The 22,818-nt window shown below is 56.7% G+C and overlaps 1 protein-coding gene across 4 annotated transcripts in view; it reads left to right on the forward strand.

The window, feature by feature from the left end:
• The first annotated feature begins 100 nt into the window (after positions 1 to 100).
• The window catches only part of AGAP3 (ArfGAP with GTPase domain, ankyrin repeat and PH domain 3), a 52,538-nt gene continuing 29,820 nt past the window's right edge, over positions 101 to 22,818 (forward strand). For all 4 annotated transcript variants that reach the window (XM_019795559.2, XM_034639625.1, XM_034639645.1 and 1 more), the window contains exons 1-2: positions 101 to 222; positions 17,650 to 17,876. In XM_019795559.2, the coding sequence (XP_019651118.2) occupies positions 17,777 to 17,876 (100 nt within the window). In that variant the 5' untranslated portion in view covers positions 101 to 222; positions 17,650 to 17,776. The remainder of the gene's footprint in view (positions 223 to 17,649; positions 17,877 to 22,818) is intronic.

Consider the following 22,818-nt stretch of genomic DNA (forward strand, 5'->3'; position numbering starts at 1 on the left):
CCGGCGCGGGGCCGGGGGCTGGGGGCGGCGGCGGCCCCTCGCAGCAGCTGGCCGGCGGGCCTCCCCAGCAGTTCGCGCTCTCCAACTCGGCAGCCATCCGGGCCGAGATCCAACGCTTCGAATCCGTGCATCCCAATATCTACGCCATCTACGACCTGATCGAGCGCATCGAGGACTTGGCGCTGCAGAACCAGATCCGGGAGCACGTCATCTCCATCGAGGGTGAGCGGAGCCGGGGTCTGCGGGAGATGGGGCGCGGTGGCCCGGCTCGGCCACGCTCTCTCCGTCTGGGGGTCCTCGCGCGCCTGAGGTCCCAGCCACGCGGTGTGCTGATCGCCGGCGCTGCAGAACGCTCGTCCAGGCTTCGCTGTGTCTCGTCCGGGGACACTGGGGCTCGGGGCCGGTCCCGTGCCAGGGGACACGTTTTCTGCTCTTAGTGCTCCAGGGCGCGAGGGTGGTGTCGCTCCCGGGACAGGTGCGCTCAGAGCCGCAGAGGTCCGGGGGGCTAGGGCCAGAGTTGGCCAGGCATGGCGAGGGAAGGTGGGCGCAGTCCAGGGCCTCGGCGGGCCGGGAGGTGGGGCCGTTGTCCCGGCCCTGCCCCGCGGCTGGGCGGGGGATCGAGCCTCCCGTTAGTGGATGGCAGCCTTCCCGGGCCCAGCGCCCGCGGGCCCCGGAGGGTGGCGCTCGCCGCGGCGCCCTTTCCCGACGCACACCCCGTACGCTGCCGCTGCCAGGCGGGCGCAGGCCGGGCCTGGCGCTGGGCTCCGGCGGCGCGACCGCGTGGGAGGCGCCGGCCGGTACATCCGCGCCTTCGCCGGGTCCCACGCGCACCTGGGAACCGCTCGGGAGGCGGGCGCGAGACTGCGCGGGGGGGGGGGGGACTGACCTCCATGGACACGGTGCCGGGCGTCGAATGCCAGAACCCCGGGCCGCTGCCCTGCCCAGCGCTCCTTTCTCTAGGCTTTTGGGCCCGGGATTCTGGCTGCCAAGGTGGGCAGAGGAAGTGGGTGCACGCTGCTGGCACATATCCCACGATCCCTGATGTGGTGGGGGCTCACCGCACCCACAGAAAGCCTGGTGGCACGGTGACCTTTGAGCGGCCAAGGAGCAGATGGGCCTCACCATGGGTCATCTGCCTCCTCTCCCGCTCCGTTTGAAGGGGGACGCCCACCAGCAGGTGGTGGGTTCAGCTTTAGTGGAAATGCAGGGGGTTTTTGGTGATGAGATGGAGTTGTGGGCAGGGGCCTGTCTACTTCTTGGGTCTCACAATTAGGGCCACGTTCTCATCTTGTGCGAGGCTCTGGGGGCTCACCTGAACACTCTTTCTGCTTTTGGAGGGCCCCCCAGTTGGGGAAGGAGCATTCAGTATTTTGGGAGTAGAGGACCCCATTTAGAGTTGGGGTCCTGCTCTGTTCTCGGAACGTTCCAGTCTGACTTCCTCTGTCCTTTCCCCAGTCCTCTCTTACCTCTTTCCTCTCAAGGCTGAGTTCGCTGTGAACTAATTAGGCGACAGGAAAAACTCATTAACATGGATCTGAGTAAATGGCCTGAATCACCGTTGTGGCTGGGGACCAGAAGATGGCATTTGTGTGAGCCTAGGGCCCCAAAGAGAGGAGATGACCAAATTTTTCTCCTAGATCCGAAGCGGGTGGGGCAGGGAGAGTGGCCATGCCTTGTAGCTTCACTGTCCTTCCCAGGAAGTAAAAGTTCCCGATAGGCTCTAAGATACCCCCAGGATAGGCTCTAAGATACCCCCAGCTTGTTTTGGTGAAGAGATTTGGTGGGATAGCTACGGAAGGGACCGAGGGAAGAAAGACATCGGCTGCCGAGCACTTCCCCGAGTGGGGAGGAGCAGGAATTAGCTGGATTCCCATCCAGCTCCAACTTCCTTAACGTGAACTGTGACTGCCCCGCCCCCCTCCCCCAACACACACCCCAGCTCCGGAGTCCGCCAGCTGGGCATCTTCTGTGATGGGAAGACCATGGTTCCTGGGATGCGTTGAGTTTTCATCCTGTCTTGAATTCAACATGACAGGCAGAATTTCCCCTCTTAGAGCCCTCCCCTGTGACCAACTTCCCCATTGCGGTTTGGAAGTACCTCATGTTCTGTTTGCTTGGCCTGGAAGCTTGGTATCACCGTCGTGAATCCTGGGACCCGATGTCTCATTGTCACCAGGCCCAGCTGCCCCTCACACATCTGCTCTCAGCTCTCCTGATCCCTGCTTCCCTGCTCTTTCTTGGCAGGGCCTCCCACCTCTTTCTTCCTGCTCCCCCTTTTCTCCCAGCCTCTCTCCTGGAATCCATCTTTAGTACCCACCTCACCCCTGCTTCCCTACTTTTGTCACCCAGCCCTAGGCAGGCAGAAAAAAAACCCCAGAAAACTCCTTCTCCAATTTCTGCCCTGTACCCTTCCTGCAGTAGCCCTCCATCCGCCAAACCATATTGCTGCTGCCTTGTAAAGCAGCGTCCTCACCTTCTTTCTTGGGGGTGGGAGGGGAGCAGCTTCTCAGGGCTTTCCCCTTCTCCCTGTGAGCCTGACCGAGCCCCCCTGCCAGGGCCCAGCAGACCTGCGTCCTCATGTTACGTAACACATCCGTAGCCGGGGAGGCTGGTCTGTGTTTACTAGGGCCGAGCCTCTTAGCGGGAAGGGATGACATTTTCCTGGAGTATAATAAGCTTCCGCTTCACTCCGGTAATACTTAGGTGAAGGATTTATTTGTCCCAGCTCTGAAGGTGACCTAGGAGACTAGTCAGAATCTGTTTGGGACTGAGGGAACGTGATGGCACCTTGCCCTCCGGCCTTCTCCCTGCCTCCTTCAGTTACCTCTAACCCTGTGGCCAGGGCTTCCTCCCGCCCTTCCCATTGTTCCACAGGAACATTCAGCTTCCCTGTTTCAGGACAGGGTTTGGGGGGAGATGGATTGTTTCTGAGAAGTTAGTTCCTTTTCCACCAAAGGCCAAGGAAGGATAAACGGTGTCCATCCTGCAGTTTTGAGGAATGAAAGAGTGTAACCCAGAGGTGGGGTGGAGGGATAGAAAAGACTTAACTGCGGGCAGAGCCTCTGAGCCAGTCTCATCTCTGTGGTGGGGAAACTGAGGCTTGGACAAAGGAGGGATTGTGTGGGGCCTCGGGTAGGAGTCTGCAAGGAAAGGAGCTCTTGAGACTTGCTCAGGTCTCCTGGCTGTGTCCTAGAAAGAGGGCTGCAGAGGAACTGGGCCTTGGGCCAGATGGGGGACAGCCTGGGCACGTGGAACCTGCAGACACTGGGCCAAGTGAGCCAGGCGCCAGGGCGAGCTGCTGGGAGAAGCAGCCTCGGGGTCCCAGCAAGTGGCCTGGCAAGGCGGGCTGGTGTCTGAGTAGACGTTATCCGGGAGCTCTGCCCCAGTGGAGTCTGAGCTGGGGTGGGCCCTGTAGACCCACGGCGAGGCCTGGGAAGCACACTGTGGCCTTGGATGTGCCATGTGGCTACTCGTTGGGCAGGAACTGGGCTTGGTCAGCTGGTGAGTGACTTGTTGCTGTCCCCTTTGTTTTCCTCCAACATTTTTTTTTTTTAAAGATTTTATTTATTTATTCGACAGAGAGAGAGACAGACAACGAAAGAGGGAACACAAGCAAGGGGAGTGGGAGAGGAAGAAGCAGGTTCACAGCAGAGGAGCCTGATGTGGGGCTCGATCCCACAACGCTGGGATCACGCCCTGAGCCGAAGGCAGACGTTTAACCGCTGTGCCACCCAGGCGCCCCTCCAACATTTTTTTTTAAACAGTGGAGTCCCCCTGAGCATTCCAGCGGCACCTCACTCTTTGAGGGCTTCCTCAGGCTCTGCTGGCCCACCACCAGGACGTGGGGCTTGGTAGTGCTCTGGGACTGAGATCAGTTGGCAGGTGCAGGTTTTCCTGGTGGGTTCAAGCTGAGGCTAGAGAGGGACGGTGCCCCTGAGCTGTGGGCAGGGGGTGCCCCCTCAGCAGCGACTCTCCCTCACAGGCCTGCCTGGGGCTTGAGTTCGTCTTGCTTCCTCTGGGTGATGAGATCCTGGCAGCGGCCCTGGGATGCTGTGAGACAGGTGGAGAGCAATCGTAGCCATTTTGGAGACAGGGACGCTCTCTCCTGGGCTCCTTTGCCCTTCTGCCTCTTCCTCCGGGTAGCCGGTCGCCAGCCTGTTAGTTACACCCACCTGGGGGACCTGCCGAAGTACACATTTCCGCTGCTTCCTGCCAGCGATCTGATTCAGTCAGCTTGAGATGGGGGCCCAGGGATCTGGGTTTGTCACTTCCTCAGGCATGCCGGTAATTAGCAGGTTGCGGGAATGAGTGCCTGGTGGGGGCCTGGAGGCTTCAGCAGGACTTTGCACCAAAGAGCTCTAGGAATTCTGAAAAGGAGGATGTCTGTGTGGGTGCTAGTGACCCGGGAAAGTCACATTTGTTCCAGATATATTGATTTAGCTCCTCCCTTGTGGCCCAGTTGCATGTAGCACAGTGGAAGGCAGGGAGGAGGCGGGGAGGGGCCACGCGGGCACTCTGGACCATGCAGGTGAACAGATCAGCCTGTAGGAGGTGCCAGAGCGGGGGGGCAGGGCTGGGAGTGGTGGGAATAAAGCCCAGATTTTAAGAAAACCGGGGCAAAGGTTAGAGCCTGGTGAAGACTCCTCAAGACCCCTTTCTTCAAGGTCACGGGAGAGGGATGGAAAGACCACCTCCTCAGGCTGTGGGACCTCAGGTAGCAGAGATGGCACCCCCCCCCCAATTCAGTCCTCTGCCAGTGAGCTTCTGCTCTCTGCCCGGTGGAAGACCCCCTACAAATACGACAGTCCTTGCTCCTAAAGCACCCTGTGGCAGCTAGCTCAGACTACTGACTTTCCTCTTTTCATCTTAGTTGAATGTGTATGCCAGGCATGGGGATCCCGGAGAACAGGTTTGCAGAGGCAGCAAGGGATGGAGAAAGTATGGTGTGGTGTTCAAGGAACAGTCTGCACGCCTGGGGCACGGAGTCCAGAGGGGACAGGCCAGAGGACCCTGGTTTGGGAGTTTTTCATGCTTTATCCTATATTAATTTACTTACACCTCACCGTGTTCCAGGAGACCCCGTAAGATGGCATGGAATCCTGCAGGAGCTGGGCCACTCTGTGAGGGTGAACCAGGAACGTTAGGGCAGGTGTGGCTGAGAGCAGGCTCTTGAGGGGGGCAGGGGGTGAGTGGCAGAGGGAACAGCGGCCACGGGGAGAGCAGGCGGGAGGGGAAGCCTATCCATAAGTCCTTAGTGTCCACACTGTGCATTCGCATTGTGAGCCTACCCTATGAGCTGTCAGGGAGTCCGTGGCCTCAGAACCTTAGGGGTGGAGGGAGTGAAGATGCCTTTCTTGAAAAGCAGGCTTAGGGGAACCGAGGCCTGGGGGCGGGGAGAGGGGCAGATGGGGGCCCTGAGAACTGTGTCCTTATTTGGCATCACCTGAACGCCCAGCCGGGGGCCTTTGGCTTACCTTCTCTTTTTAATATGCAGGTAACTTGAAATTGGTTTAACCAGATTACTTTCCTTCTGACCTCTCGCAGACTTGCAGGCCAAGGGGTAAAGGGAAGGTAGTTTTGGGACATGGAGCTGAGCCTTAGGGTGAAGGAAGTGGGAGAGGGCAGGTGGCCTGGAGCACGTGCTTCTGGGATGTAGGCATTGGCTGGTGCTGAGTTCCACGGCTTAGCATTCTCTGCCTGCCTGCTGAACATCGTTCTGAGGCCTTTGCCACGTGTGGCAGGTCTCTTTCTAGGCATGCAGGTATCATCCCCATTTTGCAAAGCCTGGGACTTAGCTTGAGCAACTAGGAGCAGCAGGAACTGGTTTTCCGGCTGGAGGGCTGGTGCCTCCCCCGTGGACGTGGACGGATGGATGAATGAGCTTTGGTGGCTCAGACTGGATGCCCCATCAACCCTCCTAAGGTGCCTCTCAGGGAAGCTTTTTGACCTCCAGTTTAACCTGTGGACACTTGGAATACAGCTTAAAGAGAATTTAGGGCTCCTCTTTCCTGCCGTAATCTTCTTCTGGATGTCTTGAATCGCCAGCCGAATGGTGGCTCTGGGACGTGTCTCTCCCCTCCCCGAGCAGCGTAGATATATATTTTAAACATTTAAATATTATGTGGAAGTGGCAAAAGTAATGCACGCTTATTATAACAAATTCAGACGGGGAAGGAAGTGCTCCCCCTACCCCCCCAGGGGTGGGAGCCACGGGCTGCCCGATGCACGTCCTCCTGGTGTTTTCTACCCTACGCATATCTGCTATCAACGACTGTGATTGATTTGATGTTATTGGCATTTCTCGACAAAAGTGAGATTTTGGTGGAAAACACCCTGCTGGGAGAATGGGAGCCCCTGCGTTCTTCTGCTCGTCTGGTAGCTCCCTGCCGGGGAATTGGGAGACCTGGGTTCTCATGCCTGCCAGGCTGCGACGGGCAGGTCACCCCTTGCTTGACCTGTCTTTTTTTTTGAGACTTGCATTCTCTTGCATCTATGCAGTTCTCCGTGAGTCCCCACACGGGTCCTTGGACCATCTCAGTCTTGGCTCTGTGGCCTCCGGTCCAGGGTCCAGCCTGTCTGCGGGGTGCGCCTTGGGCTGAGCCTGAGGCAGGGGAAAATAACAAAACCTCCCCGCAGAGTGGCACCACGTAAGGCTTGCCGGGGTCGTGTGTGTGAGGTGCTCACGGTGGGGCCTGGCACCGAGCGAGCACACAGGGAATGCTCGCCACTATTTTAAAAGGCTGCATGGGTGCCTGGGTGGCTCAGTTGGTTAAGCGTCTGCCTTCAGCTCAGATCATGATCCCAGGGTCCTGGGATCGATTCCTGCGTCGGGTTCCCTGTTCAGCGGGGAGCCTGCTTCTCCTTCTCCCTCTGCTGTAGTCTTGTCTGTCTGTCCAATATATAAATAAAACCTTTTTAAAAACCAAAAAAATAAAAGGCTGTAGGATGCCTTTTAAAGAGAGTATGGTTTCTCATGCATCTTCTTGCACTTGGACCTTTGTATACTTGTCTGGTCACTTCCTTGGGACAAATTCCCAAAAGGAAATGGTGAGACAGTCAGGAGTGCATGTTTTTAGGACTTTTGCTGCATGCCACACTGCCCTCCAGGAAAGCCCTCCCGTTTCTAGGGGTACCGTGCCTGCTCCCCTCCCTACCCCCCCCCGCCCACCTCATAGATTAAAACCAATACCACCACCACCATCAGATGCTTTTCCTTGTTGTTTTATTTTGTGTCGGTTTGATGACTAGTGAGAGTCAACATTAAAGAACAATTTTGGTCATTTGCATTTTGTTTAATTCTGTTCATGTCCTTTATTCATTTTCCTCTTGGTTTGTTACTCTTTTCCTACAGCATGTAAGATAGTTTTAATCTCTTAATGTGGATTTTTCTCAAGTGAGCATTTGTCTGCTGGCAGGAAGCCATGGCCTCGGGCTGTCAGGGGGCGCTCGGGCCCCCCAGACCCTGGGCTGAGCTGACCGGGTTGTCCTCTGGGCGCTGAGAAGAGCGACCCACACCACGTGGTTTTGGAGGGCTATGCCTGCTCTGTTTTTGTGCCTGTTTATAGTGGGTGATTTTCTTTCTCTTTCTTGTCTGTGGGCACCCCTCCTGGCCACCGTTGGTGTGCCCGCCTACAGCACTTTCTCTTTTGCCTTTTAATTTGATGTTTTGATGGCTTGCAAACCCAGAGCCCAAGCTCGTAGAGCAGGATTCGAGCCCAATCCCGACCTCTCCAGCGGTGTGTCTGTGTGCGTGGTGGGGCGGGCGAGGCTGGGAGATCTGGACCCCCGCAGGGCTCGCCCTGCTCGCTCTGCTGCCTGCTTTCTCCCAGGGAGGGGCCGACAGACCTCTCTGCCGTGAGGATTTGGGGTTAATCAGCCTCTACATGAAGGCCCTAGAGCCTTTGGTGTGAAGAGCTGTGAAGATTTGGTGCCTCTTAGTTGCTCCCAAGTGCTCCTCTGCTTGGTGATGGAATATGGACTATTTTAGGCTGCTTTACATTGGTGATGTGGTCAACTAAATGCTGGGTGTCCTTCCTCATCTACCGGGGGTAATGGTTATGAACCTGGTTCTGGGGCCACACTGCCTAGATCTGAATCCCAGACTTACCAGTTGGTAGCTGTGTGACCTTTGGTGGGTCCCTTCATCTCCCTGCGTCTTGGCTTCCTTGTTGCTAAAATGAGGTTAACAAGCACCCATTTCATCGTGCAGGTGTGAGAATGAAGTTGGCAAATGTTTGCAGAACTTTCAGACCATTACTGTTCCCTCGGAAGTGCTCGTCTTGTGCTGGGTCCTGTTCCATCATTCATACACTAGGTGCTGGCTGCTGCCTTTGCAGGGTGGGAGTGGGGACTGAGGGTGCCGTGTCCGCGCCCCATGGCTCCTCCGGGGGCGCTTAGAATCTGCAGTGGCAGAGTTTGGAGTGAACTGGTATAGCCTGGTGGGCCCCGGCATGGGGAACCACCTCAGGATGTGAGGTTCAGCAGATGGACCCAGGTCCTGGACCACAGCTTGTCACGGGAGTGTGTCCCATGGGCACCCAGCATTGCCTTTATTTGATTGCTTGTTGACTCTATCCAGCGCTGTTTAGTTATGTAGGTGAGTCCCACGTGTCCATTTAAATTTTCAAGGAGCCGTATTAAGAAAGGTTAAAAAAACAAAAAAGGTGAAGCGAATTTTAGTATTGTATCTTATTTGACCCCGTGTGTCTGAAATGTTATCTCCACATGCAGTCAATATGAGAAGTTATTAATGGGCTTTTTATACTCTTTTCTCACCCCGTCTTCAAGCTCCGCCCTCAGCACCGCTCCCCTGGGACACTCTGAATCTTGAGCGCTCAGTAGCCACGCAGGGCCCGTGGCCGTGGCAGTGGAAAAGCAGCTCTAATTTTAGGCTGGAATAAACCAAAGAATACTTGTTTGTGTAAAAAGTGAACCCAAAAGTGCATCCTTTTTGATTTAGCTTTCTAAAGTATTGCATTAATAATAACATCCCCTGGGTGCCTGAGGGGCTCAGTCGGTTAAGTGTCTGCCTCTGGCTCAGGTCAGGATTCTGGGGTCCTGGGATCGAGCCCCGTGTTGGACTTCCTTGTCAGCGGGGAATCTGCTTCTCCCTCTCTCTTGCTCTCTCTCAAATTAAATAGAAATCTTAAAAAATAATAATAATAATAATGTGCGTTTCCTGTAGGTCCTGCTGTTTTCGATCAGCCAGCCAACAGGCCTGTGCTTTCCGAGCGCCTGCTGAGTCTCTGGTGATTGATTGCAAACAGATCCATTGAGAAGTTGACTGAGTCTGCAGTCGCTTTTTGTCACCGCGTGTTTTTTGAAAGCCTGAAGACCACCGCTGTGGTGAGGGCACCCCTGCAGAACCGGTTCCTGTCATGGGGTACTCACGCTCCACACTTGGGAGCCGCATTCATGCGGTTCTGCCCCAGCGTGGGAGGTGGGGTGTGAGCCCAGGGCCCGTTCTTACGAGATGAATGCATGTGTCGTGGGCCCCTCGCAGGTGGCACCTCGTTACTGGCGGGTTGGCCACAGGCTCCGCGTAGCTCAGGTGTCCTTGCGCGGCCCCTGCATGCCCCGCAGCTGCCGCTGACCTCTGAGCCCTGGGCCTCCCCGTTGCCGGCCTGGAGGGTGATCCTGAATTCGGGTGAGGGAAGAAAGGCGGGCAGGCAAAGGCATGGCTGTTCTCACGGCTCCTCCCCTCTGCTGCGGGATGGGCCCGCGTGGTCTCGAGTGCTGGTGGCCCGACCCAGGAGTGGGTGTGCAGGCCGGTGAGCTGTCGGTGGACGGGGCTCATGTGGACTAGCTGGCTTTCTGCATGTCAGCTTGCCACGAGGTCCCACGGAGTGCTGGCTTGGGAAGTGCACACGGTCGGAGGAGAGGGTGCTGACTGCGTGGCCTGGGCCACCTTGCACAGTTGGAGAAGGGCGAGCCCAGCCCTCGGGCTCTGCAGGACAGGCGGGTTCAAGGTCACTGGTTAGCAGCAGGGCCCAGTCGGGAGTGCATGTCAGGAGTGCATGCATCATGGTGACCTCCTTCCACTGCACAAGAGGAGGTGGGCTGGGCGATGGATCCTGCTGGTCACCTTGCCTTCGGCCGTGACCTGTGACAGTGGTGCCAAGATACTGCTGCGTGTAACCAGCAAATGTCACAATATGCTCTTCACCCCGTCCTGGCGTTTGGGGGGGAGCTGTTTCTGTAGGGTTTTGCGGTTTATGTTTTGCCCTTGATTTATGCTGGGTTGTATGTATATATAAAATAGCGGGATATATATTTATATCGTAGCGGAGAGATTGTAAATGTATGCATATTCCTGGGAGACATGCAACACAGAATAAAGCCCCCCAGCCTGCAGCTCTAGGCTGGCTCCCTTGCTGTCAGCCTAGCTCCCCACAGCGCAGTAAGGAGGCTTTCCTCGCCCTGCCTGCTCAGAGGTGAGGTTATCATGGACCACACCCAGGAAGCCATATCCCATGGTATTGCGGCAATAAAACGCTAGGCTCCTTTAACCTCCCTCCTCTTCTAAGTGACAAGAAGGACCCGGATTCTTTGTCCAGGGAACCTGCAGGCGGGGTAGGCTGGGCAGTCCCTTGTGATGTCTTCCATGGGACTTCTCAGAGCCCCCTCGGCCAGCCTGAGAAGACAGAAACCATCATCTTGTCGATCTCTCGTTCTCCCCAGCCCTGGCACTGTTGGGATGGAGACCCTGTCCTGAACCTATGTTAAACGGTTCTCTTGTCATTTCCTGGGCCCCAGTCCACCTGCGGACTCAGTGGGCCCTGAGCGGCACAGGGGCCCCTCCAGGGGGGTGTTACTGCCCTTGAGGAGAGACTCTATCAGACACACACTGAGCAGGGAGGGCTCTAAACCCAGTCTGTCCAGCTCCAAGGCCCACCTTTCCAGTTTTGTCCCTCACTGGGCCTAGAGCAGTTGGTGTTCTTACCCCCAGCAGGCATTTGTCATGAGCTGGTATCTGCTTCACTCAGTGCTTCCCCTGTGGACACAGACCCCTGAGCCAGCCTTGGGTGGGCCTCCTGGCCTGGCAGAGAATGCTTGACCAACAACCAGGAGGCCTCTCTGCTCTGTACCCAGCCCGGGAGCCCTGTTGAGCATGGGAGGTCCTTCAAGGAGCCTCCTGCCTGTATCGCCGTGCTCTGTCCTGCTCCGGGGTCATGGTGCTGCCCGAGGGGCCCTCCCCAGCCTGGTGGGCCCTGCTGGCCGGAGGAGCAGGGGGCAGGTGGAGCTGCAGGCCATCAGCCCTCTGACAGCCCCCGGGAACAGGGCCAGAAGTTGGGAGGCCACGTAGGGTGGGGGCCAGGTGTCGTCGTGGGGCCTTGTGTCTTCTCGCTGGTGGGAGAGTGGGGAGGGGCCTCCCCTGGGAGTCTTTGCAAGGCGGGCTCTTGGCTGCCTCTCACCCGGGCTGTGGACGTGCGTGGAGTGATGGCAGGAGGTTGGAGGTGGGTCCAGTTCTCTGTCCTCCCTCTCGGAATTCACATTCCTCCCTGAGGGGTCCGAGCTGGGTCGGAGCTGGGAGATCATTGAAAACACGGGTGTCCTGCCTTTCGGTGTATGCTTCTGACAGGTCAGCTGGCTCGGGTCTTAAAAGCCATTCCCTGTGCAGTGAGGAAGCCTCCCTGGGAAGCATGGGAGTGGCCCTCCCTCCATCAGGCCCCCGGGAGCGGGGGGGGGGAGGGGGTGGCCGAGGAGCCAGTTACTGGCTGAGAGGTAGCCTGGGCTGGCCCACCCTGTGTGACCCTTGCTGCGGGTGGCTCAACAGGGTGACCGTGGCTGAGGCCCTGAGGGAGAGGCCTTCCTTCATCTCCGGAGCCTCGGATGCTCGTCGGCACCAAAGAAAAATCAACATGGTGTCTGAGAAGAGCGTGCGTGCCTCGGGCGGCCAGCGGCTCCTGCCCGGTGAGCCGGTGGGGCGGGACGGCCGAGTGGGTGCCACGGCAGCCCGGCTGCTTTGATCGGCACTGCGAGACACTGTTTTACTGGAATACTGATTTTATTATGAAAATTGCTGGCGTAGTGTGTTTTTAAACTATTCAAATGTGCCACCCCACACGGTAGCACTTTGTGTTTGTGCTGCAAATGTCGCAAGATTGACAGCTCTTGCAGTGGCGCCGGGAGAGGCGGGGTTCTAAGCGAAGGGTGGCGGGATCAGATCTGGGATCTCAGAAAAAGCGGTAAGAACCAGATTCACTTCTCGCAGGTGCTCCTTACCTGCCTGCCGCCACCCCGCGTGCCTCCTCCTCCTTCGCTGGACATCCCTGCAGGGCGAGAGTTACCCCCGTGCTGCAGATGGGGACAGAGATGGAAAGGGATGTGCTCAGGGCCGCAGAGGCAGGACCGGGCGTGGGAAGGCTGGTCTCAGAGCCTGTGCTCTGGGCCCGCAGGCGCTGCTGCGCCAGAAACAGATGCGCCTTTTAAAGTACAGCAGAAGGGGCGCCTGGGTGGCTCACTGAAGCGTCTCCTTGGGCTCAGGTCATGATCTCAGGGTCCTGGGATCGAGCCCCGTGTCGTTGTCAGGCTGCCTGCTCACTGGGGAGTCTGCTTCTCCCTCTCCCTCTGCCCCTCCTCCTGCTTGTGTGCGCTCTTTTTCTCGCTTGCTCATTTTCTTAAATAAGTAAATAAAAATCTTTAAAAAAAATAAAATGAAATACAGGAGAAAATTCAAAGAATATTGTCTCTTCTGGGGATATGAAGGGTCTCTTTAAGCCAGATAGGAAACCCAGAATTTATAGAGGAGATGGGCCAGATTCTCTCCCCAGCTTTTTTTTTTTTTTTAATTTTTTTTTTTAAATTTTTTTTTAAGATTTTATTTATTTATGCTACAGAGACAGAGATAGAGACAGCCAGCGAGAGAGGGAACACAAGCAGGGGGAGTGGGAGAGGAAAGCAGGCTCATAGCGGAGGAGCCTGATATGGGGCTCGATCCCATAACGCCGGGATCACGCCCTGAGCTGAAGGCAGACGCTTAACCGCCGTGCCACCCAGGCGCCCCTCTCCCCAGCTTTTTATTTTGGAAAAACCACCACCACCCCTTCCTCCCCACTCCGCACCTCACATTCTGTGGGTGGTGGGCGCGGCCAGCAGCTGCAGACAGCTCGGCACTTCTCTGAAGGCCCTTGAGCTGGCATCTCCCAGCGCGGGCACATTCTTGCGCGAAATGGAATACCAGTGTCACGCTGGAGAGATTTGACAGGAATCCTCTGACGTCATTTCACAGCTCACCCGTAACCAGATTTCCTCAGTTTCCCCCCAGTACCTTATATGCCCTCTTGGTCTTTCCAAATCAGGACGGGATGAGGCCGGGCCAGGTTTGGAGAAGGTCCATGCCCCGGGTTTGGATGCTGTTGCTGTCTGGGTGTCTTGATGTTCTCCCTGTGTCCCCTGAGCTGCTCAGGACCGGGAGTGAGGTGGAGACGGTTGATGATATCCAGTTTAAACCCTTTTGACAGGATTACCCCCTGTTGTGTCACATCTGGCCCTGCTGTTAGTGATCTTAAGGAGCTAATGGTCTGGAAGGTCCGATTCCTCCCATTGGTGGTTGCTAAGTGATCTGTGGGCTGGGCCCTGGGCACCACGGAGGTCAGCTGCAGCCAGGGACCCCCGAGCTCCCTGTGTGTGCGAAGGGTGTAATGGGGGGGCCACGTGCTCATCTTCTCAGGTGCAGGTTCCTTCTGTGAGTCCTGGCTGGTGTTCTTCCAGCGGGAAGCGCTTCCGCCCAGCCCACCCTTTTGTATCCTCGCTCTTGTCTCACGGATTTTTGTTGTTGTTGTTCAGATGTTCTAATATAATCAATTACAAAACGAACAGATTTAATGACATTTCTGTGGAATAGAGTAGGAGAATTTGCTTGCCGTGTACATATGCTAGTTAAATGCTTAAGATGCCTGTGGTCTAGTTCCTGCAAACTGTGAAGAAGGTTTTTTGAAGTCCAAAGGCAAACGGGCAGAGCAGAGGACCAGAAAGACAGTTTGGAGAAGAGGAAATGCACGTTGGTGGTGGTCCTGAAAAGATGCTTAACCTCACAAGTGACTGGGGACCCAGATCAGAAGAGCAAGGTCCTGGGCTTCCCTGTCCAATAGCAGGAGGCAGACACACAACTCTCGATGCTGGTTCAAGGGCTGGTGTTGGCCCACCCCGCTGGGCTGCCGGGAGATGGGGCCCATGAAGGAGAAGCCCTTAGACGCTATCCATTACCACGAAAAATTTGTCCGTCTTTGAACCCAGCTGTTCAATTTTTTTTTGCCATGCAAAGAAGCAGCTTGCGGTGGTTTAAAAAAAAAAAAAGGAAGCCACCAGAATGCCCTCGAGTCAGGGAATGCTGGGATGAGGTGGATTGGAGGCCCTGTGAAGTATGGTGAAGCTAGTCAGTCAGGGTGAGTGAGGGCCGCGGCCGCGGGTGGGGCGCGGACGTGAGCATCTGGGGAGCGGAGCGCCTGGTGCATTTTGGTGCAGTGCTAGAGGCCGGCCCCTGTTAAGGTGGGGACTGGACACTCATTCTGGAAATTTCTATCCGTAGGGAAGTGCCAGGGGGCCAAAAGCAGTTTCCTGAGTGTGTTGTGAAAGTGGTTTTATACCCCAAAGTAAAATTTTAAAAAGATGGAAAGTGTACATTTATTTCATGTACTGGTCCTANAAGGGGGGGGTGCCTGAGTGGCTCAGTCAGTTAAGCATCCAACCCTTGATTTTGGCTCAGGTCATGATATCAGGATCATGAGATCGAGCCCTGCATCAGGCTCTGTGCTGGGCATGGAGCCTGCTTAATACTCTTTCTCTCTCCCTCTCCCCCCCCCCAGGGCCTTCCCTCTTTTTTAAAAAAAAAAAAAAAAAAAAAAGACCATAGGTGCAGCCACCACCTGTGCGAGGAGAAAGGCTTTGCACACGTCTTAAACGGTCGTGCGACGTTCCATCTTCTGGAGCCGTGGTCGCTGCCTGCCTCACTCCCATGTTGTTGGGTGTTTCGTGTGCTCTCACTTGTTTGGAAGCGTTCACATCTTTGGGCCTCTGTCCTTCCCTCCGTGTCAGATGGTCCCCACGGTGGCACGGATTCTGGGGGCCAAGCCCCTCCTCCCCACCATGCCTCACACGCTCACACCGGGACCGCCTCACACCCCGGGCCACGGGCAGGGCTTTGGATAGAGAGCGGTAGCATTTCATTCTTGATTTCTGTTTATTCGAGTATCACATGAAAATGAGTGGTTTCCACTTGTATTGGCCATTTGTATTTTCTTTACTCACCTGGAGTGAGTTTGTTTTTATGTTTGTTTTCTTTGAAGCAACATTTGTGATATTAACCCATTGACCTAGCCACCTTCCTCCCCCTCAGGTGTCGATTTCCCTTTAATTCTATTTTTCTTAGGGTTCTTACCATTTTTTATTGTTCTGGATTTTTTGTGTTTATGTAGTTGGACTTATCACTCTTCTCTCTCCTGTCCTTTATTTTTTTTTTTAAGATTTTTTTTTATTAGAGACAGATAAAGAGCAAGCGCACAGAGGGAGAGGGAGAAGCAGACTCCCTGTTGAGCAGGGAGCCCGATGTAGGACTCGATCCCAGCACCCTGGGGTCATGAATGGAGCCCAAAGCAGCCGCTTCACCAGCTGAGCCACCCAGGTGCCCCTCCCCTGTCCTTTAAATCCAACATGCCTTGTGACCTATTGCTTCGGGCTACACCCTCTCCTCGTTCACCCCCTGCCCCACACAGACTTCCACAGCTGGTGGGCTTCCCCTGGCTGCCCAGCCCCGCATTGTTGTGCTCAGCTGGCGGTGGGGGTGGAGGGCTTGGATAGCTGAGGTCTCAGGCTCCAGGGGGAGCAGGGAGCATGGGTAAGCAGGGCCTTTGGGCACCGAGGGGTGAAAGGAGGGTACACCGAGGGGCCCCATGTCCCTTCCGCGTGTGGGCTGGCACACTGCTTGGGCACCGCCACTGGGTGTGGGCAGAAACTGGGCAGCGGAGACCCTGCAGGGCCCAGAAAGCTTGTGGTCCCCAGGGAAGGGACGCACCTTCAATTCAGGAGGGGGTTCTGACTGACTCCCCCACTCCGTGACCGGCAGGCCCGGCCTCTTTGTGGTTCTGTCTACATGGCATCAAAGTGAGGCGTGCCAAGGGCTCAGCAGCCCCAGAGAGTCCCCTTTTTGTCTATCAGAAGTAATCATGTGAGGTGGCTTTCTCCTTCCTAAGTGTCACATATACATAGACATCCCTGGACAGGCAGCTGCAGAACCTGGATCCATCTCTCCTACTGAGTAGGACTGGGCCAGGAGTTTGTTTGGAAGGTAGACAAGGAGGAAGGTGGAGGGTGGGTGGTGGTGGTGGTCATTTTTGGGAAGGAGGGCCCTTGCTAGGAAGGGTCTTCTCTGGTCCTCGCTGATGTGCGTACCCAGACAGGAAGACAGACACAGGCTCCCTGCAGGACGAGCTCTGGGCCCAGGTCGACCCTGTTTCCACAGAGATCTTGCGGGGCCAGGGACGTCCAGGGGCTCAGGGCCAGCCAGACAGCCTGGGTCCGAATGCCAGCTGCAGCCCCTTACGAGCTGCTGACCTTAGGCTGACTGGCGTCTGTGCCTTAGCTTTCGCATCTGTACATTGGGGGCAATGACCTACCTTTCTGCCTGTCGTCAGAGATAAATGGGTCACTGCGTGTCATGTGCTCAGTGTGGCTGATTGTGTTAAGTGGCTCTCACTACCAGGTGACCGGCCGTGTCCCATGTGGCTGCTGCCTTGCGTGTATAGGGCAGCAAAGGTGGCTCTGCTGTCCTCAGGGCTGGCCCGTGTGTGCCCAGGAGCCCAGGCCGCCGTAAAGTGAGAGCAGGTTAGATATTAGCTTCTACAGCAGAGACAAGATGAGCTGGGGATGCTGAGGGGGGCTGCAAGGCGTGGGAGCCCCCCAGGGCTTCGTGATGGCAGCAGGCACGAGCTGAGTGTTCTGACCGCACCGCTGCGCTGGCGGGGGTAGAGGGAGGCGGCCTCCACGTCCAGGCCCTGCCAGAGACGCCTTCCGCTTCCTTCTGCGGAGCCCTCGCGGGACCCCGAGCCCCAGCCCCGGGCAGTGGGCAGGTGCAGCCTTGGGAATGGGGCAGAGCCTGGGCCTCAGGGCGGGCCCCACCCCCTGAGGAAGGTACTGGCTCCACTTTCAAAATCTGTAAGGGGAATTCAGACACTTTTAAACTTCTGTTCACTGGGCTCTCAAACTACCCAAGTTTTTTTTTTTTTTTTTTCCTTTCTCCTTTAGCGTGCACAGCAGCCCCCTTTGCCTGGGGCCCTGCGCTCGCACCTGTGAACCCGAGCTCTCAGCCACCTGGCGGCGCTTTGCTTTTCATAGCTTCTCCCTCTTGGAGCAGAATTAGCGCAATTATTGTACTTTATGGAATCTTCCCTTTTATTTATTTTTAAGGACTTATTTATGAGAGAGAGTGTGAGAGTGGGGGGGAGGGGCAGAGGGAAAGACTCTTCAGGCAGACTCCCCGCTGTGCACAGAGCCCCACGGGGACTCGGTTCCACAGCCCCGAGATCATGACCTGAGCCAAAACCAAGAGTCGGTTAATAGCACCACCCTGGCGCCCCTGGAATCTTTCCTTATTAAGATATCTCTTTTGTAAAAATAAGGTGAAAGCAGACAGTTGGCCTTACTGCTCCTCAGGAATGAAGATCTCATGAACTGAATGCCTTTGGGGAGCCATGGGACTGGAAGACGCAGACTTTTAGCTCATGAGACTTATGCTGGACCTTGGTTCAGTTTTGAAGGAGGAGAACACTTTTAAAGACAGATGAAATGCAGGATATGTGTCAAAAAGGCAAGGAGCCATGATGGAGCGTGCACGGTGGTGCATTGCGAGTCTGGAATCCCTGTCCGGGTCAAGGCAGCTGGTAAGTGCCCCTGCCCTGAAGCCCTGCAGGATCCGCGGAGTGCGGATGCCGGTGACAAGCCCCAGACTTCCCTTGGGAGAGCGCAGCGTGCCAGGCCCATGGTCCTAGCTCTCGGTATGAGCAGGGAGCAGTGTCTGTCCGGGTCCCTCTTTGGGTTTTAGGATGTGGCCAGGGAGAACAAGGTCAGGACGCTGGTATGGGAGGTCAGGAGGATGTGCGGAAGTCCTGAGCCTAGCACAGAGCATGTGGACAGAAAGAAAATCGAGGAAACTACTATCGAGTGGCTAGGTTGGTGCTAGAAGGCTGTTTCCAGGTTGGGTAGCTGCCCAGCAGAGGGGGTGGTCTTGGTTTCCTCCCTTTGCCCTTCACCCCCACTTGCCCCTTTGGTCCTCTCAGCTTCTCCATGGGGAGGGTGGGAACGCAGCCACTGGGGAGGTCTCCAGTACCCCGACCTTGGGAGGCGGGGGGCGGAATTCCTAACCCTGGACCCCTGGAGCCCACCCCCTTGCGCTTCCTGCCTTTGGGTGCCGCACGCTCATTCTGTCCTGATGTGGAGGTCACAAGTCGGAAATGCAGGAGTGGGCAGGCTGGGCCACGTTTCCTGTGAAGGCCTCTCTCCTCAGCTTGTGGACTGCTGTCTTCCCTCTGTAGCTCTCTACGTTGTCTTCCCTCTCCATTACTGTCTTTCTGTCCAGATTGCCCCTTTTTGTAAGGACAGCCGTCATAGGGGAGTAGGGGCCCACCCTATTCTGTCATGACCTCATCTCAGCCAGCGACATTTGCAACCGCCCTATTTCCAAATAAGGTCACGTTCTAAAGGATGGAGGGTTAAGACTTCAAAATATGAATGGTGGTGGGCACAACTGAGCCTGGAATAGCTTTCAGCAGATTTTCAAAGATGTGATCCGGAAGGGTCCCAGGGATGTCTGAGGTCTGCCTCCACGGTCTTGTGGAGAGATGCGGCCCGGCATGGCCTGGTCCCAGCTGATGCTTAACTGCTGGCACGTCCCACTAGGTTTCTGCCTTGAAGAAAGTGAGTTTCAGTCGTTCCTGCGTCCCACAGGACTCTCTCCCCTCTCTCTCCCCCAATAACGGCTCCTTCTGATCCTCCGCTTTGTGCCAAGCGCCGTGTTGGGCCCTCCAGTCTCAGCGCTGGTCTTCATAGCAATTTCAGGGGCAAGGTGGGGTCATTTCTGGTTTACAGACTAAACCCCAAGACCCAGTGAGGTTAAAGTGGCTATAGACGGCCACATAGCTAGTAGGTGCCAGAGGCTGAATTTGAACCCAGTTCTTTAAACTTCAGAGCACCCCATGCCTCTTGATTGAGGGGTCTTTGCAAGATGACTGTGCCTGTGATTTATCTCCTTGGCAGACTGTCCCAGCCCAGGACCATCTCCTGCGTCTGCCTCCCTCCCCGCAGGAAGAACGGAGGCCTGGGCTTACAGATCACGCTCAGCGGGCATGCATGCATTTGTTCATAGAACCGGGGCACGTCCCTGTTATGGGCGTGCGGGCCGGGTTCTAGCAGGGGAGCAGTAGACACGCCAGAGAAACACCTGAGAGCGAGGAGCGTTCTGTGTGCATAGTGACATCGCCGCTGCTGTTGTCTCCAGACACTTGGGAAGAGGCCCTTGTCCCCCATTACAATGAGACGGGGCGAGCTGGGGGGAGGCGGAGGTCAGGGGGGTGGCAGCCTAGAGTGTCCCTCTCCTCTCTGTGGACTCCCCAGTCCTCCACCCGGAGGCCTGCACAGAGTGCTTGGAGCTTGCTGGAGGCCACCCCGCCTTAGGCTGCCCTGGGTGTGGCCCCGGCTGCCTGCCTGGACTTAGGCTCTCCGGGACTCAGGCTCTGCAGGCATGGGCTGCCCTCCTCCCGCCGCCTTCCTGCCACCTTGCTCCCGCCTTGCTCTCCGCCTCCTTCCCCTCCCCTCTCGGAGGCACCCTGGCCGCAGGAAGATGTTTTGCTGCCACCTTGTGGGCATGAGGAGCCCGGCGGCCGTGGGAGGCCCGGTGTGGCTCTGGGACCCCTGGGGCCGCAGGAAGGAGCCCAAGTCTCTCCCTTGAGCCACCAGGTGCGCCCTTTGGCTTCCCTTCCTGTCGCTGGGAAGGACGCCCACAGGCTCTGAGCTGCGTGTGTGGCCCCAGCCAGGCACACCTTAGCACTTATCAGTGGGTCACCCTTGCAAATATTTGAGCTGAGACTAGGTTCGAGGTCATGTGGGGTTCTGGGGCTGGAGGACACCCTTTCCTCACAAACAGTGTTTGGTTTCTGTGCAGGGCCTCCCACACCACACTCACAGCAGTCTTTCCTTCTTCCGCGCCCCCCCGCCCCGCCCAGCTAGCTGGGGTTAGTCGTGTCCCCCTGCCACCCCCAGGCCCAGGCCGGTCCCCGTGGCGGGCCCAGCCACCCAGCTGTGGATACCTCCAGAATTGGCTCCAGCTTTTTCTGATTTCCCAGGTCATTTTCTGTTCTCTCTGCTTCCAGGGAAACGTGTCTCCATTCTCCCCCAGAGTGCATATGGCAGGGCATCGAGAGAAACTGTATCTTTAATTCCCCCAGAAATTGCCACAGAGTCTCTCATCCATCAGCAGCGGAGCTAGCTCGGTGTTTTGGAGGACCTAGGAGACTGAGAACTCACCTGAGGGCTAGCCTCGTGGAATTTCTGTACTGTTTACACGATCCCAGCGTGAAGTTTTTTTGGTCCTAATTTCTTTGGGGCCATGTTGAGTGGAGCTGTGTTTGCCGCAGCTCTTTGGAGCAGAATCTTGTCAGGCAGAACAGAGACTTCGTTTTGTGATGCCAGTGAGGAAGAGAGATTTGTGCCTGCGCTGTTCTCCTCGAGGTCCTCGAGCGGCCCGCTGGCCCGGGGATATCTATGTGTCTAACTGCTCTGGGTCAGGAAGGACTTCTGGGAAGGAGCGGGAGGAAGGAGGCAGCCAGGGGAGGGAGCGGAAGCTGTTGCCGGTTTGGGACCTGACCCGGGCTGAGCATTTTGCCTGGACTAGATTCTGCAGGTGCAGGGCGGAGCCAGCAGGAGCTGGTGCGTCTTCCAAGAACGGAAGACGTTCTTTTACCTCGGGGATGAGGCCCTGCTGCCTGCCTTCCCACAGCAGGCATGTGTGTCTGGGGCCTCTGCCCCTCATGGGCCCTCCTGTTCCTCTCCTGCTGAGACAGCCAGTGATGTTCTGGAGCAGCTGGGCACCTTGTCCCTCTCCCTCTCCAGGGACAGAGCTGCTGTCCCGTGCTCACAGTTTCGTTGGCTTGTACTGAGCAGGCCTGTTCTTCTGGGGAGGGGTAATTCCCTCTGAGTCTGTGGGAGAGAGGGCAGACAGACAGATGTGCAGATAGGGACATGGAGTGTGGGAGACTTCGATGTGAGGAACCAAGGCAGGACTCCAGGGCTGTGTTCTTGTCCCCACGCCTGAAGGATCCTGGGAAAGGCCCTTCTGTGGAACCGTCTATTACGTGGGGAATACGCATCCTGGAGAGGGAGAAGCCGGCCTCATCACTGTTAATAAGTAGTCCCGGGAAAATATGAAACCACCCCCAGGGCTCTCCAGCCCTGGGAGATCCAGCCCGGGACTTGAGAGTTTCCAGCTCTGGGGCTCTAGGAGCACCTAGGATGGAGAGGCCCTGCCTTCCTCAGGCATTCCCCCACCCCAGCCCCCTCAGGAATGTGCCACTTTTATCTTGTACTTTGCTTCCACCCAGAAGCATGGAATTCTGAGGCTGAGAGGGATATTGGGAGTTGGGTTGTACTGGGGGTGGAGGAAATTGGGGAGTAGTATCTCTTTAAAGCACATGCAGCCCCCCCATCCTTGCCACTACCTAAACTGGTTTCTCAGTCTGCCCATGGTCTTATGGATTCCGGTAAACTAGCTCATCACCAGGGCCTTGGAAGAGGACTGGTGTTTAAAATGCAGTGGAAAGCACAGCAGGGCAGTTCCCGGCCTCCTGCCCCCATCCTGGGGTGAGCCCTGCACTTCATGCATGTCCATCCAGCGCACCCCACACTCGTGAACAGGCATCCGTGCTTGGAGGGAGTGAGCATCAGGCTCCAGCCAGAACCGAGGGCGAACACTTCACCTTGGCCAGCTGCCCTCTGGACAGGAGGTGAGACCCAGCGAGCAGGGGACTGGAGACTCAGGGACACAGAAGTGAGTCACTCGTCCAGAAGTGTGTGGTCCAAGACTGAAGGTTACCTTTTGGCTTCCACTGCCCTTAGGCGGGACACTTCAGCAAATCCAGACAATTTTATCATCTCCAAGGGAGAAGATCAACTCGGCCATTAACAGAAGAGCTGCCTGTAGCTTCCAGCAACTCTGTATTCTGGAGTTTCCCAACCTCACTGTCTCAGCCAAAAACTAAGCCCCCCCCCCCCCGCCGCCCTGCATTTTACAGACAAGGAGACTGAGGGCCAGAGAGGACGTATGACTTGCCTCCTGGCTCCTAATGTAAGCTTTCCATAATGCCGGCCCTGTGGTGTAGCACCTGTTTGGTCCTTTAGAGAAAGAGCAAATGGCCCACTTCTCTCCCAAAAAGGGCTCAGTGTGTGGTGTGCCGAGGACTGTTATTTATTTGGCCTGCTGGTAATGACAGCTCCTCACCTACTTGCCCCAATCCAAGGAGGAGCCCTGGGCTGGAATTTCCTGTTTTCTGAGGGCTCCGGGGGCTGCCCCAGCAGGCTGACTCCCCTGCCGCCGGCCGCCGTTCCAGGGTGTTCCAGGCCAGGCTTGCCGCCTCTCCTTGCTGGGCCGGCTCCCGGCCTCTCCAGGTCTGGGCTTGCCGGCTGCGAGGTGGAAGCGTTGAGGGACTCCTTCGGCCCGACTCCAGGCGCCCAGAGGCCGGAGGTCCGTGCGCCCCGGCCGCGGCCCGGCCCGGGCCCAGCCCTGCGCCCCTCGCCATGGGCCTGGCCCTCGTCCGCGGGCCCTGAGCATGGAGC

Source organism: Ailuropoda melanoleuca, chromosome 1 (assembly GCF_002007445.2).
Source record: "Ailuropoda melanoleuca isolate Jingjing chromosome 1, ASM200744v2, whole genome shotgun sequence".
NCBI lineage: Eukaryota > Metazoa > Chordata > Mammalia > Carnivora > Ursidae > Ailuropoda > Ailuropoda melanoleuca.